Raw genomic sequence first — 17,252 nt, forward strand, 5'->3', positions numbered from 1 at the left:
TCTTAAGAAGAGAAAATATGATACTTTTAAAGAATATCTATTAATTGTTTTCACTTATTTTGTAAGGACTATTTTAAAAAATAATTATATAAATACTTAGAAGGATTAAAAATAAAATATTACATGTAAAAATTATTTTTAAAATAATTTAAAATAGATTAAAAATATTTTAGGTTTTGTATAATGGTTTTCAAAAATAATTAATCGGGGGCTGACTTATGTAGTAAAATAGAATAAAAAACTTTGGTTCCTTGGTGAATGCCCTTTTCTTATTCAAATGATGACACTTTAAGGTGATGTAAAAAGAATCTAGGTCTCCAAGAATATCAACGAGGTTCCCTCCCATTTAGCAATGTCATATTATAATTTTTTTTTTTTTCACTTGATGAAAATGAAAAACAAATAGAGGGAGGGTTTGACAAGAGAGGCCTGATTGCAAGGCTTGGTGGGTAAGGTAGAAAACATCAGGAGAGAGCACACAGAGCTCCTGGGCCTTTTCCCTTCTCCTGTGTCTGCCTCTGCCGCCAGGTATGCCCACCTCTATCTACACTTCCTTTCTTCATCTTCATCTTCTTCCGAATTGCCATGTAAGTCAGTGATAGAATTAGAAGGATCAGTTTCAGTCAATTGCCTCAACACAGGGTCCTCCGGCGGAACTTCCCATCTCTCCGGCACGGCCACAGCTTTTATCCAGCGAGAATTGGAGTCATAACCATGGAAACATCCCTTGGTGGTAAGTGGAATGCTAGGCATAAGAAATTTTCATTTCTCGTTTATGGGGTTTTTTTGCCGTTAGAAGATTCAATATTCTTTTGTATTGGTCTATTGTCTCCTCTGACGAAAAACCCTAGTTATACGCTACAGAAGTTGTCATGGGTTTCTGTAGAACTTTGTGTTTGTGTACAATTCATCATTTGTAGGATTTTAATGGCTTCATTGTTTGGCTTACATTTTGGAGAAAAGGAAAGATTCAGATTTGTTCATTAGAACTAATCAAAGAAATGGCTCTTCAAAAATGTTTTTTTTTTTTTTGTATTGATTTTCATGTTTTGATTTTAAATTATCAAGGGGATGTAGAAGACACATTTCTTCTATATAAGATTGGTGATGCTTGTTCATAGGGCTCTAGTCCTGTAGAAAATAGTCCTTTTTCAGGGAATTAGATTTGTGTGTGTGTGTGATTGGAAGAGAATTCTGAATTGTTGGATATTTAGCATTTTAAGGGGAAAAGGTGAAACAGAATCTCAAATCTATTGAGATTATTTTTAATACATGAGGGAAGTGGACAAAAATGTAGTATGTTAATTGGGTGAATAACATATTACTTCCTGGTTTACTCTGAATCAACTTGATGCCCAAGTTTATGAAAAATTAAGAACTTTCTGTTAAAAGCTTTGAAACTGACCTTCACAAGGCAGTTTCATCACTTGGTCCATCTGATGATGTAGAAAGCCCTCCCAGCTGGAGGGGTCTAGGGACATATGCTTAAGTTGACTTTGACAAGATCTTAACCATCAAACAATTACACAAGTTTGGAAAATTCCAAATACCCGTTGCATTTTTGAGGAAGAATCTCAATTGGTAATGTTTTCTTCTGGCTAAAATGTTTGATGGTTATGTGGAGCTTTCAGTGATCATTGTCTTGTTATCTAAAGAGCTGCTATGCTCCAATTTTTGTTATTTGGTGTGAGCTGAAGGAGCATAATTTTAAATTGATTTTTTTTGAGGGTTGTAGGTCCCCTTTCTCCTTGGCTAAAGTTTCGTTGGTCATATGGAACCACCAGCGACTTCCTTTAGAAATCCAAAGAGTCACTCTGCTCTCCACTTTTTGGCTTTGGGTCTAATCAGCAGCCATAATAGGAAAGTTTCAGAGAGCATAAAGTTTTATATTATTAAAAATTGTCTTTTACTTTTTAATCTCTTACAGAATAGTGGGAGACACTTGTAAATGCCTGTCTTTGTTAAATTTTTATCGACTCTTTGCTCTCTTAATCTTTTGTAGTGGCAGACAGATTTAGAAGAAGGTCTTTCTTACATTTTTGTAGACTTTTTTCCCTCTTAATTTATTATTTTAAGATTGTATGTTTCCTAAACTTGGGGTTCACTCTTTCTTTTCACTACATTTCCTGTTGTCGTAATATCATAGATCCTGCCATTCTCCACTAGAATTCTGATTTACTGGCAACATTAATTATGCATCTTTGAGGAGATGTCTTTGATGGGCATTTGCATATTCCATTAGGATTTAATGCCACATCCTTTTTTCTGTTTTGGTTGATTAAATGTGCCAAGCAAGAGATTGGATAGCTTCTGTTCTTTAAGCAACAAATCAAGCTACTGAATAACTGTCTACAACTAATGATACTGATATTGCATTATGAAGAGATGCTTAGATGCTTTTGTATGCTTTCTGATAAGCATGGGAAGATTCAAAGGAATATCTATAGGGCTAATTCAATGTCTGAGATGATCTTTTGCTGGATTAAATGGTTTATTGAGTGGGTTTAGGAGTTTATGCAGTCTGTAGGACATATTCCCCACATCTATTTGTTCAGAAGCTAAAAGTAAAGTTGTCTATGAAGAATGATTTTGAGCTGTCAAAATGTTCACCAGAAGAATGTGAAATTATAGGCTGGTCTCTTAATTTTATTGGTTTTCTTCCATATGTTAATGCTTTATTTCTATGATATTTTATTTATGATGTAAGTTTCACTGAATTCACTCTTGGCCCATCAACAGTCATGAGTCTTCATCAGTGACATCAGTTGAGGTCAGGAGTTCAAGTCATGAGGGGATTTAAAGGGCTAAGGAGGAATAGTTCTGATGCTTGTCTGATATTATTGTGTATGCAAAAAAATAAAAACTCTTTGATCATTGGAATAAATACATTTCCTAAGCATCGAAGTGGTCCATGCAAGCATAGTTTAGTTTGCTGATACATGATTTTTAACAATAATGATTCTCATCAGGAGCAATGGTGGACAGTGGAGAGATAATGAAGGGAGACAAACTCATATTAAGGGGCTTGAGGTTCCATGGATTTCATGGGGTGAAGCCAGAAGAGAGGAAGCTAGGTCAGAAGTTCTTGGTAGACGTTGATGCTTGGATGGATCTCCGAGCAGCTGGTAGATCAGACTGCTTGTCAGATACAATCAGCTATACAGATATTTATCGGTGAGCAACCTTTATAATAACCGAAACAGGGAAAATCTGTTAAGCTGCAATAATGAAACCCCAAGAAATTGTGTTTGGTTTCAGTAGCTCATATACAGCCTACCAGGCTTAAGCCATCCCATACTTCACTGGGATTTCATTGAATAGAGACATTGCTCAAAACCATTTAATCTTTGGCATTTCTTACCATGGTTAATAGCGTAATGCTATCTCTGAGTGACCTTCCTGATCACTCCTCATTCATTTAGTAAGTTAAATACTGTTAAAATTTCATTAATTTAAAAAAAATGATCTCTTCAGTTGGTATTAAGAATTCATTCTAGGAATTCTGCAAGAATAGCATTCTCCAGTTTAATAATTATAACCCTGATAATTGAGTAATAGACATCACTTGTTGAACAAAAATCACCTACTATAGGTGCCTGTATAGTTTTTCCATGACCAAATTTTTTTTATTAAAAACATGCAATGTTGTATTGATTTTATCTTTATTTTGCTCGCCATATGTGAGGTATGCTCCTAACATGTATACATGAGCAGCATTGTTAAGGAAATTGTGGAGGGACCACCTCAAAATCTTCTAGAGTCAGTGGCTCAACTCATTGCCTCTACCACTCTAACCAAACACTCACGCATATCTGCCATCCGTGTGAAAGTTGGAAAGCCTCATGTTGCTGTCCAAGGCCCTGTTGATTATCTGGGCGTCGAGATTTTGAGATATAGAAGTGTTGATGCACAAATTTGAGCTTTTATATGCAACTTCCATACATGATGCACTTTGAGGCCTAATGTCATTTTTGTGTTGCACATTTCTGTGTTCCTGTAAGTTTGTTTTGTGAGTTTGAGCGTGATTAAATTTAATTTGTCTTGAGTGAATGGTTCTTTATGGGAAGTGATTTTACTTTGGTTGTTTACATCAACTAGTTTATCTGTATGTTGGTGTTCTTTTATATGCTTGGGAACAGGGATATATGTTGACATTAGACACAAATCGAGTAAAGGCTTAAAATATAACCTCTAGGATCACATAAAAGGGGCACAAGAAAAACCCTGATCTAAAATCCATAGGGCAAGAAAGATGTACGTTGTACCTTACTAACCCATATAACTAACCAAAAAACCCTAACATCCTACCTTACTACCCCATGTAGCCAACCAAAAAGCCCTAACCAGAGCCATCCCCCAAGAAAGAAGCTAACCTTATATGACACCAGGAAAGCCCATAGCCCTCTAACAAGAAAGGATAGGGCAACTTCGAGACACAATGATCTATAGTAGGATCTAATTAGAAAATACCCTCATTGGAGGCCTTCCACACTAGCTTGTTTGTAAGATCTCTAATGTCAATGCAAGAATCCCACATTTATTTATACATGCTAATGACACTATTATTTTTTGTAGGAAAAGATTAAGCAATGCATCTCTTATATATTCTCCTCTCTTTGGAAGTTGTTTCAAGGTAGAATGTTCATTGTCAAAATATTGAGCTTGTGCCAACAGGGGTGAGGTTATAGAAAGGTTGAATGTAGAGTTATAATGCAGGTAGAGTCTTTGCCATCTTCTCATTCCAGTTCACCACATGAAACAAAGCTAGTGTGGGACTCAATAGGTGAGTAAGTGTAAAAGCAGCTGGTCAATTAGATTCATATTATTTTAACTGGTAAACCAACTTTTCATGCTTACTTTTATTATCCTAGCAGCAATAATAAAGAAGCTAGAAACTTGCCAGGGCAGCCCAATTGGTCAAGGTTAATGTTGGGAGGTGTGGTCCTAGTAAGAGGCACATGGTCCTGGGTTTGAATCCTGCCACTAATGATATCTTGATTTACCTAGTGCTGGTTATTACAGGTGTGATCAGTACCCCGAGGTTTGGTCCCCATGTAGTGTCCCAAGGGCTTGACCATGAAAGGTTCCTTGGTTCTTAAAAAGAAATGAAAAGAAAGAAGCTAGAAAAGTTACAAAAGGAATTTATTTGTAGAGGATAAACAGAGAGAAATTGGTGCTTTGGTATGAAGAATCTAGAAAGGATAAACAAAGTCTTTCTAGGTAAATGTTTATTGAGATCTATCGTTAAAAACAGCGGTTAGAGTTGATTTTTGTCTAGTAAACATGGAAAAGGTGATGAGGATGGTGGTCAAAAGAAGTGGGAATCTTTTTTCAAGTTTGGTGTGGAAAAGGATTATAAGAGTAGGGAATGAAATGAATTTTCTGTTCATTGTTACTACAATGCAAAAAATACTTAGGGTATGTTTAGTGTATAAGTAGATAATTAAAGATGGGTTTACTGAATTGTAAAAGATCATAGCTAATAGGCAGGTTTCTGTCGCGAACCTCAAAGTCAAGAGGAATAGACATTAGCGATTTACAAGATACCTTTATGATGAATTCTTCAAAAAAAATTGTCTCCCATAACGGAATCTGATAAGTGAGATTTCGAGTAAATATTTACATAATCTTCTTATTTATGAAGAAATGATTCATTGAAATAATGAATCACCATTGATATTGACACATCTGAGATCACCAGGGAGCATTGTAAACATGTTAATCATAACATTTTAGGGTTTTGAGGATCTTCTTGAGGCAAAATTTAATGACACATTTTTTGCCCCACTTTCAATTGGGTGATCTTACTTGAAAGGAATGTTAAAAAAATTTTAGGATGATTTGAAGGCTTTTGTAGAATATACAGAGTGGTGTACACCTATTCTGTTTTAAGGCTTCATTGCAATTGTTTTTCCTGTCATTACTAAGTTTGATAATTTCTGACTTAGAGCCTTACTTGTATTTCCAAGAGGAGAGTTGAGGGCATGCTAGTCAGATGAAAAGCTTCTCCACCAAGTACCTTTAAAGTAAATTTTAGGGTTGTTCTCTGGAAATCAAAGATAGTTAGGGATTGAAGGTCTTATTGTTCTATGCCCTTCTTCCTTTCCTGCTCTTAAATTATATTCCAATTGCCCTACACACTCTTGTTGCTTCCATGCAATGATGCCATCAATTAGTTCACCCTCCACTCTGCATTCTTCAACTTATGCCATTTGTAAATGTATACTTTTATTATTGCCAATTTCAGGTATGTTTGGAAATGTTTTCGAAAACTATTTTCAAAGAATAGTTGTTGAGAATAGTTTTTAAAAACAGTTCTTTGATGGTTTTTTAGAACAAAAGTCTATCTGGAAACTTGAAATATTTTTAACTTGTTTTTTATGTTTTCAAATAATTTTTAAAAATAAATTTTATATGTAGTACTCTATATTCAACTATTCTTCACATTTGTCCCATTATTTTTTAAAATAACCTTTAGAAAACAAGAAAAAGCAACTGAAAACAACTAAAATATATTCTTAGGAAACACTTTATTTTTTTGTTTTTAAGAACAAGAAACCGTTTTTTGTTTTTTAGTTACCAAATATGTTTTGCTGTTTTTTTGTTCTAAAAAACCAATAATTTTTTTTTTCTTATCAAAAATAGAAAATTGTTTTTGAGAACTGATAACAAACAACCTTTGACTAAGCTAGGAGTGTTTAGAGGTTAGCAGTATTAGTTGAGTTCACTGCCTAGTCTTGGTCATGAAGACGTGATCAACATGTCAACAAGTTAAGGTTTGAGGTTGAGACGGTTCAGACTATTCAATTATAGGAGAATGAATTCAAATTCAGGGTGTGGAAAGCATACAAAAATGGGGAACTAAATTGATGAAGATCTTAAGTTTGAAAGAAGTCAGCATATTGGAAAAGTGGTTATATATTCAAAGAAGTACAGGTGAAGGCTTTCAAAGTATTCACAAAAAGAATCTTGAGTTTGCTTGAATGGACACTTGATATGTTCAAATGCACAAGCTGAAAGTTGAATAATTCATAGTGACGTTCAAGCTAATTTTGAGACATGTTTTGCGTGATTTTGAACACTGAAAGTGTGTCAAAATGTGGTAGACTTGATAAAAAAGGAAAAACACAAAAAGAGTGATCCAAATCATCAGATAAGACACAACCAACCTATTGAATCCCTTTGGATGGAATGTTGAAACATTGACCTGTTTTACTATGTTTTTTGGGTTTGATTTTCGTACTTGAACAACAAATTTCCATGAAGATTTAATTTAGCTGTGTTTAATGATTTTGAACATCTAGTTGAGCAAGCATGGATTCATTTCCAGTTAGTAGACAATTCAAGATCATTCCCTGGTCAGATTAAGCTTAGATTTCAAGAGATTTATGTATGGAACATCGCTTGACAATTTTCAGAGAGAAATCATGCTTTCACTTGGGAGTCTTCAAAAAAGGGAAGTTAAGTTAGATTCTGACTAGAAACAATCAGAAAAGGGTTCCTAATCAAACTAAACACTACTAAATTTATATTAGGGTAGTATACAATGAGAGATTGCTCTTTTAGCTTTGGAAATTCTTGGAGAAAATTTTGAAGCAAAGCTAAGAACTTCTGTGAGGGTTTTTCATTGGTAAATTTGTTTGAGATTTTCTTCAGTACTTAGACTACTTCTAAGTTAGAGAAGACACCAAGGGTGAGGCTCTTGTGATGTATTAAAGAAGGTTTTGAAATGGCATTAGGGAAAGGATAACAACTTTGTTGGAAAGTGGCAAGTTTGAAGTTCATGACTTCAGGAGAGATTTGTTGGGAAGACCTAAACATCTAAAGTGAGATACTTCAAAGATAAGTTTAGTGGGACTCTAAACTTATGAAGATCAAGAAAGAGTTACAAATCATAGTTTAGTTTTCTGCCATGAAGGCAACTGTAGGCGTTCATTGTTCTTGTGCCTATGAAAACCTTGCAAATCCATGTGAGAAGAAAGGTGGCAACAGGTGAGTTGCTCCTCCAACTTGCAATCTATTATCTTTCAATGGAGGTTCTTCTCCCACTACTAAGCCAATCGCCTCATTTAATGTTGATATCTCTACTGCTCTCTTTGAAAAGGTAAAAGAACACTATTATCTAGTATTCTCTTGCCAACTACCTTGTTTGTGCTCAATTCTCCTTTCCTTTTTCAATTCTTTCTTTTATCTCTATCTGCTATTGCTATTCCTAATTGTTACTAAGGAGGCATATGGGACTATGCTACTTTACCATAAGGTAAGGAAATGTTTAGTTTCAAATATGTCTTTGTTGTCAAACACCACTAAATGGTGCTATTTGGAGGTTGAAAGCATGGCTAGTTGCCAAGGTGCATACACAAACATAAAATGTTGATTTCTTTTTTAAGACCATTTCACTTTTGGATGGACTTAATGTTGTATGGTTATCAATTTTCTTAGCAATCAGTCTTTACTAGCCATTTTGCTATTTTGGTGTCAAAAATGCATTTTTCATGTTATGATTTGGGAAAAAATTATGTATAGAGTACCCACCTTGGCTTGTCACACAAAGGGAGTCAAGAAAGGAGCATAAGCTGAAGAAAGCCATATAAGAACTAAACTATCCTTTTGATCTTGGTTTGATAAGCTTTGCGATATGGTCAAATACCTAACAAGGAGTTCCCTTTCAATAGTGGTGTAGTTTTTTAAACTTTATGTTCTACTGGCATAGTAGATCACATAAGGCCTTCCTTACTCTCTTCAGCCTAGAACAACCCCTAAGGCATAATTACTAGCATCTCACTGACATTAGCTCAAATGGTAATGCCTAGTTGGGAGGTCTCACAATGGGGCTTGATGTTAGGAGCTCCTTCAACTTATCAAATGCCTCGTGGCATGCATAATCTTCTTGAATTCAACTTCTTTCAATAACAAGGCACATAATGGCTAAGAAATTCTCAAGAAGTCCTTGATGAATCTCCTATTAAGGCCAACATGTCCCAATAATTGTCTAATTGCCTTGACTCTGGTAGTTTCTGGAAGTTTCACAATAAGTTCTACCTTGGCAGGATCCACCTTGATGCCATCTTTTGAAATAATATAAGCCAAGGACCACTCCCAAATTTTCCATGAACTAACACTTCTCCAATTCTGTACAAGGTCCTTTTCTATGCATCTCTTAAGGATTTTCCTTATATTTGTTAAGCATTCATCAAAATCATTACCATAGACAATAAGTCATCCTTAAAAACCTCCATGATTATTTCCACCAGGTCAATGAAGATACTGCTTGCACCTTTGGAAAGTGGTTGGTACATTGCATAATCCAAAGGGCATTCTTTGATAAGCATATGTTCCAAATGGGATGATAAAAATGGTCTTTTTTGGGTCCTCTAATGTTATGGCAATCTGAAAATACCCTGAGTAAGCATATAAGAAACAGTAGAAGTCATGTCCAACCACTCTCTCTAATACTTGGTCCAAGAAAGGAAGAAGAAATGGTCTTTCTTTGTTACTGAATTCAACTTCCTCCGGTCAATGCACACTGTCCATTCAGTTTCATTCTTGTTGGAATAAGTTCACATATTTTATCCTCCACAACGGTCATTCCGCCATTCTTTGGCACTACTTGTGTGGGACTCACCTAAGGGTTGTCTAAAAAAAATGGGATAGATGATGCCTGAATCCAAGAGCTTGAGCACCTCAATCCTCACTACATCTTGCATTAGAGGATTTTAGTTGTCTTTGTGGTTGACTTACAACTTTGACATCCTTCTCTAGGTAGATGTGATGTGTGCATATCAAGGGGTCGATCCCCTTCAGATCTGATATGGAACAGCCAACAGTCCCCTAACACTTTTCTCAATCTTCATAAAGACACATAGATCACCACTCTCTTTTCTCATTGTTACATTGAGTAAGACAGAGATGGCCACTGGTCTGTCCTATTATTCTCACCAAGAGAATTTTGTTTTTTTCAATTTTATATTAAAAATGAATATAATTTATAAATAAATAAATACTAATTTTTTTACAATTTATTTTAATGTGAAATAGGTTTTTATTTAATTTTGATTATTTTACGTGTTTTAAAAAAGGAAAAAAATGATTAAAAATATAATTGATATCTAAATAGGGTGGGGTGGGGTGAGGAAGAGTTAAAAGATTTGAAGCACATTATGAATGTCCAATGGAGAATTTGTAAGTGGCCATGCAGTTATCAAGGAGAACTTCATTCAAGCTCCATACCTGAATCATATAAAGAAGTTAGCAAAGGGTGCAACACTTAAAATGCTCAGGTTCGTGACTATGTTCTTGATGTCAAAAGGGCACCCTTTTCTAGAGAATAAGCCCAAGGCAATGGAGAAGGGAATTGTAGATGCAAGGCACGGTTGAACACCTGGAAAGTTATAGGAAAATGTAAGAGAAGATTTGGAAAAAGAGAACAGGTACAGATGCAGGAAATTGGAGCAACACGACTTGACCAAATTTGACAAGGGAAGGAAGGCAAGATGACCCATTGTTGGACACTGAATCGATTATACAACCAGTTGAAAGAGACGAGAACCCAACAGAAGAAAAGTTGAAAATGGAATTGGAAGCAGCAGTAGCTTTAGCTACATCTGTAGTTCAAACTAGAAGAAGCTATGGAAGAAGTTGATGCAGGGGTAGTATCTTTTGTCCCTACAGTTGAAATAGATCAAATCCCTTAGATTGAGTATAAGTCATTGGCTCAAGAAGAAGTTCAAGAAGGAATGGGGGCCTCAGCAAAAGGAAGCCAAAATGAATTGCCTGTGGAGCATGGACCAAGTCTGGAAATTGAGCCTTTGAGAGAAGAAGATAATGCAAGCTGAGGAAGAGGAAATCCAGGCATTGGAAGTAGCTGAACCTTAGCTTCCAACCATTCTGATGTCTACCATTGAAGATGAGGATATGATAGCAACCTCAACTGAACAACTTTCTATCCCTTTCTTATCTCTTTATGAAATTACTCTCATACATGAAAATTGTATAATAACAGGAGGAAGCACCACTAGGATTGCTGATCCTTTTACAGGTGCTTTAGACAAAAAGGGAGCTACAAAACCAATCAGAAGATACACCCCTCCAAGAGAAGCAGCTGCAAAACCAGTCTTGACTTATAGGGGAAAGGCAAGACTGGGGCCTATGTATTCTCAAAGAAGTTCTCAAGCAATAGAGGAGAAAGTGGAAGAATTGCAACAGTCCAACTCAAAATGAAGCAAGGAATTCTATGGGATGAGAAATACTAGTCATTATGGACTGAAAAGGATCTTGTGGGAGTTCCGTCAGATAAAAACAGTGCTTAACTATGGCCTTCCAAGACCGGGGCAGGACCTAAACCCCATTGAGGATCCAGATTCAGAAACCTTAAATGATGAACCAAGAGAATACCAATCAGACCAAAGACCAACAAGTTCAAAAGGAGGTCCTGGAGAACCTTACTCTTGAAAAAGAAGAGTGGCATGGAAAAAGGAGCATCATCCCAACTGATGGAGACGGAAATGGAGTCAACCTAGTAAGGCCAGATACATGAAACACTACCCTCTCATTCAAAGGAGACATACCAGCAGGCTGAGGTAACCAAGGAAGAGAGCAGAAATGAGCCCAATGAAGAAGGAAGAGTAAGAGTTGATCAACAAAGGGAAATAATGGAGGAAAGGCAGAAAGGAATTACTGAAATTGAAAAAGAAACAGAAGAAAGACTTTCAGGCATTGTCCATACATCAGAAGCTCCCACAGGAGAGCTAACTGAACCAAAAACCCAAGCAACAGAATGATTCTGTTATCCTTCTACTCCAACACGTCTGTACAGACCTGAAGGTTGCCATCCCAGAAAGAGAAGAAATGGAGGAAACAAATCTTATCCCTTCTCCTAAAAAATAATGTCATTATTTCATTTACAATGGAATAATCACAAAATTATTTTATTTCTTTTTTGTTTTCATTTATAATTTTCTTTTCCTTGGTATGGTCTTTCTTTCCATGATTTTTATATTTTTCTCTTATTTATTTTTTCCTATTTTCTTTTGTTCAATGCATCAAGTTGATGATGGTATTACACTGCTATGATATGTGGTATGTCAATTTAGCATAAAAAGGTAACTCTAAAACTATTACTTTTGTTATAAAATATAGGTACGTCACAACTGCATTAGACTTATAATATAAATATGGTGATGCTTTGATACATTATAAAAGACCTAATTTAGAATTTTTGACACTTTTTTTTTACGAAATTGGGAATTGTGGGTTATCTTTTAGTCATAAACCAACCTTAGAAGCTAAAAGAACTAGCAATATGAATTCATAACACTAATAGACTCTTAATGATAATACACTGATATGATATGATGGATGCCAATGGGGCATAAAAATACATCAATAAAACTTTGTTCCATTCAATTTGCTCAATTAAAGACAACTCTTATTTCATTAAATGTGTTATGGACTATGTAATGCACCATAAATTTGATCGAAAAAAAAAACAATTTTAAAATTTTAATTCTGTCTTTGTTTACATTCTACTTTTCCCTTTTTTTTTTTCTCCTTAAAATTTTGTGCTTAAAATTTAAAACAATTGAAAGGAATCTAGAAAAAAAAAAGTAAGAAGGAAAGATGAAATGAATTGGAAGAGGAGAAAATATGAAGTGAAGGAAGAATGTGTAGAAAAGAAATGAAAAGAATATAAAATAAGAGATAAGGTTTTTAAAGAGGGAGGTGGGAAAAGATGATGAGAGTAAATATTTAATTTAAATCTTTGCATTAATTTTAAAATGAAAGTAAAGGATAGTCTGGAATTTAGAAGAAAAACAAGTGGAGTTAAAGTAAAAGCTACTTGGGAGAAATTATTCTCACAAAATTGGGAACATGAACATTTTATATGTGATAAAACAATGTAAAAATCGAGGCACTTATTTGTGTACCATTGTTTCTTTCAGGTAAATTTTAAGAATATAATTTTAAAATACTTTTAATTTTATAAAAAATTATGCAAAATATCATTCTTTTTTCAACTAAAAATTCCATAATAAAAGAATGAAGAGTAAGCATTGGTATTTCATATATAATTCTATTTGATAGTAATTTTCATCATGTTATCATAATAGAAAAGTATATTTTTTAGATGTTTTATTAAAAATTTCATGATTTTTTATTATATAAAATTAATGGTATTTAAGAGAAGAAAATTATAAAATTATTCCAAATTGAAATGATAATTTTCTTTCATCCAAACCAATTCATAATTTACATTTTTTTTTTCATGTATTGCTAATGTTGATTTGTAAAATCCTATTTCAATTTTTAAATGTTTGATAGTGAAAGGAAAAAACATCACTTGCTTGCAATGATATATTAGCTTATCAAATAATTAAGGTTTTTAATAATGTTCTATATTGATTTGGATTTGAGGTAGCAAAGGAAGTGCTTGGCTAAGAAGATTCCTCATAGTATTTGGGGTAGTACCTTTGGCTGTATCGCCCTTGATACAATTTTATGATAATAATGGGTTGGTGAAATGGTATAGAGAACCAATAAATCATTGGAAGGGTAAATATATGGAGAAGAACTATCACTTGATTAGTGAGATAGTGATGATAGGAGTTGTGGCTGTGGAAAAGATTTATTCTATGGAGAACTTGACAAATCCCTTCACCAAGAATTTATTTACTAAAGTCTTTGATGGACATAGAGATAACATGGATGTCAAATGTATTTCTGGCATGCTTAAGGCTAGTGAGAGTTTGTTGGAATAGAACTCTCAAAAGCATGACATGACGTAATAGAAGTTCCATTTTTAAATTTATTTGTTTATGATTTTGATTCCCTTTTTCTATCCTATTTGCATTAATTATTATTTGAACATTCACACACCCTTATTTCTTGCATTGCACGTGACTTGGGTACATTACAAATTGTACAAAAAATTCAAGTCATGTAGTCCTTGCAAGGTGTAAGTAATTCACAATCGGTTTATGGATTTGTACAATCCATTAGAGAGTATAGTGCACTACCTCCTAATTGGAAAAATGACTTATCTTGATCATTAGGATGGTTTTCCCATGATGAGTGTATTAGTGTGTATGCTTATACATTGGATAAGACTTATGGTGAATCATGAGATTGACTATTGCGTAGTCATGATTCCCCAAATTACTATATTACATGGACTCTTAACCTTTATAGAATATTGAACTAGTACTGAGGTCACCAGTGACTTTGACTTATAGGTGAAATCCTAAAGTATTCATAGATTTCTTATGGATTGGGGTCATCATTGATTAAGGCAGGTTGCAACAAGTATTTTCGATAGAGGTACCATGATATCTCTTAGGGTTGAGACAACGCATCCCATTAGGTTATCTTACGGACGTGTGATTAGGAAAACTATTATTGTAGTAATTCCTTAATTAAAATTTAACATATGCTCTAAGTGATTTAGAGTATGTTAGTTGATCATATAATATGAGAATTTATAACTCAAGGATTAGAGAGATAATCTTAACAGGATGATGACATATACTTTGCTAGATAATCTTCCGTTCTTAAATTATAATTGTTAAATACTTTTTAAAAAAATTTCAAGCAACATATAAATGATTTATTTTTTAATTTCAAACTATCTATGAAGTTCATTTTCACATATATTATTTTGGAAGTGTAAAATACCTAAATGTAAACTTCAGTTCCAAGCTATTATATAGATCATTTCTCCAATATCTTTAACTATAATCCCTTTATCCCCTATTCAAAAAATAATCTCGACACAAAGTCTTCCCAAAATTCTCCATCCTCACACTCAACTTTCATTCATCCATTTTACAAAACCCTATTCAATCTCCAAATCCTTTCTATCAACCAATCCTAGGCATAGAAGCCATAATCTTCCTTCATATATCCTACTCCCTAAATAGTCTAACCATTTCCCCTAAAAGACCATTGATAAGATAACCGGGATATCCAATAAACCTACCGTTTTACTGAAAGAGAACCAACCTCAATAACCTTGTTGGTCCAATACAAGGCATAGGCACATAACTTAGATGTAGAAGAAATTATGATGCATTTCATGATTTTGGCATAAAATTAAAAGATGATAAAACAACTAGAGACAAATAAGCAAAATGATGACAAACATACCAAAATTAGAAAGACATTCAATTGGTGGAGAAATGGTTGATAATCTCTTCCTCCATTTCCCTTGTGAATTTGAGTTATGGGAGAGATTGTTCGCTCAAGGAGGCATTACAGATATGATGTTTATCCCCTTAAAAGGATTGAGGAAGAGCTCTAAAGAGCTAGCCTTGCAAATATTATGGATTATTTTGGCTTGAGATTTTCAAAACTAAATGGAATGTTTTCCTGCTTCATTTATGATTTCCAGCCATAGGCAACAACTACATTGGAAACTAGAACCACAAAAATCTATAAGCCACAAAAATCACTTATAGTCACGCACAAAGTGGAGTTCACAAGGCCCCATCCCACATGCATACTAGCAAAGTGGAGTTCATTCGAATTAGCATTGTTTTTAGAGGTAAAACACGCCTTCTATAGTCTAATTACATTCTATAAGGATCAAATTACATCAAATTACTGAAACTGTAATAATAGTAATCACTTATACCTTGCATGCTCGATTGGTATCAACATAAAAAGCTACATGGAGGGTTTTTTTTTTTAGTTTGAATTAAATGAAATATTGGTTTTTTGTCAACCCATTAATGCTAGAAACTTGTGAGATACTCATTTTGACTCAATATTAGAAGATTTCCAAACCATTCATTAATTTATAGGTGAAACTCAAAGTTTAAACATATTGAATAATGTAGATTTCTTTCTTGCAAAGTATGGGAAAAGAGTAGTATCGATTATGACTTTTCAATGATGGATTTGAGTGGCCCAAATACATATACCATTGAGAGTAGAGAGATATATGATGAGTTGGCTATAAACATCATTCCTAAGGATTTACATGCACCAATTACTTTAAATCTAGAATAACTAATTACATATTCAAATATACTTGATCGAATAAATTTTGGTGCAAATGGTATTTTCTTTAGCAATGGTCCTGAAGACAATGGAAAAACTTATTTGTATCATGCTTTACTAGTGACTACAAGATTAAGAGGAATGAATGTCATTGCAATAACAACATCAAGCATAGCTTTTTCCATTATGTCTGGCGGTCAAACTTCACACTCAAGGTTAAAATACCCACTAACATTGATGATTCAAGTTTGTGCACATAAGAAGGCAAAATGGAACGACAAAATTACTAAGAAGAGCTAAATTAATAATATAGGATGAAACATTAATAGTGAAGCAACGAGCTATTGAAACACTTGATAGAAGTCATATGATTTTAAAAAATATTATGGATAGTTAATTACTGTTTAGTAGAATGGTTATTACATTTGAAGGAGATTTTTGTCAAGTACTTCTAGTTGTTCCTCATGGCATAAGAACAAAACTATTAATGCAAGTTTAGTGAGATTTTACCTTTGGCCTAAAATGAAAAAATTAATATTAAGTACAAATAAGAGAGTTGCGTCCAATTCCTTTTTTAGTAATTTCTTTTTAAGTGCTGGGAATGGCCATGTACAAATATGATCTTTTGTACAACTTCTAATGCATCCAAGCCATGTACAATGCAAGTGATGCATGCCTAAATGCTTAAATAAGTACTAACACAAACATGGATAGAATAGTGAAAATTATAAACTCAATCATTGTTATATCAAGTCATGCTTTTAAGGGCTCTATCCTAATACTACATGTATACGAGCATGAGGTTGTTGGAAGATAGAACCCTTAAAAGCATGTCATGATGTAATAATGATTCCCATTTCACAATCTTATCTATCATTTTCATGCATTATATCCACTTCGAGCATTTAGGCTTGACACATCTTGTATTATACATAATTTAAGTGCATTAGAATTTACATAAAAGATCTAAGTTATGGGTTTCTTGCAAGCAAATGATTTGTTCATAGTCGATTCATAGACTTAGGTAACCCATTTAAGAATTTAGCGCAAACTCAATATCCTCTTAAGGTTGAGAGTCTATACATTATAGTAGGTTAATTAATCATGATTACTCGATAGCTAATGTCATGATTCATCATAGGTTCTATCCTATGAGTAATCATACACACTAGTACACTTATCATGGGAAAACCATCCTAATGACTAAGACAAGTCATCCCTCCAATTAAGAGGTATCACTATAGTCTCATATGGAT

At 34.0% G+C, this 17,252-nt stretch overlaps 1 protein-coding gene across 1 annotated transcript; it reads left to right on the forward strand.

The window, feature by feature from the left end:
* The first annotated feature begins 368 nt into the window (after positions 1-368).
* On the forward strand, positions 369-4,094 carry LOC117917439 (dihydroneopterin aldolase 2-like). Its single transcript, XM_034833725.1, has 4 exons — positions 369-528; positions 642-733; positions 2,970-3,174; positions 3,715-4,094. The coding sequence occupies exons 2-4, from the start codon at positions 715-717 to the stop codon at positions 3,917-3,919; spliced, it is 429 nt and encodes a 142-aa protein (XP_034689616.1). The 5' UTR covers positions 369-528; positions 642-714; the 3' UTR covers positions 3,920-4,094.
* Positions 4,095-17,252: the final 13,158 nt, after the last annotated feature.

This window comes from Vitis riparia, chromosome 7 (assembly GCF_004353265.1).
Source record: "Vitis riparia cultivar Riparia Gloire de Montpellier isolate 1030 chromosome 7, EGFV_Vit.rip_1.0, whole genome shotgun sequence".
NCBI lineage: Eukaryota > Viridiplantae > Streptophyta > Magnoliopsida > Vitales > Vitaceae > Vitis > Vitis riparia.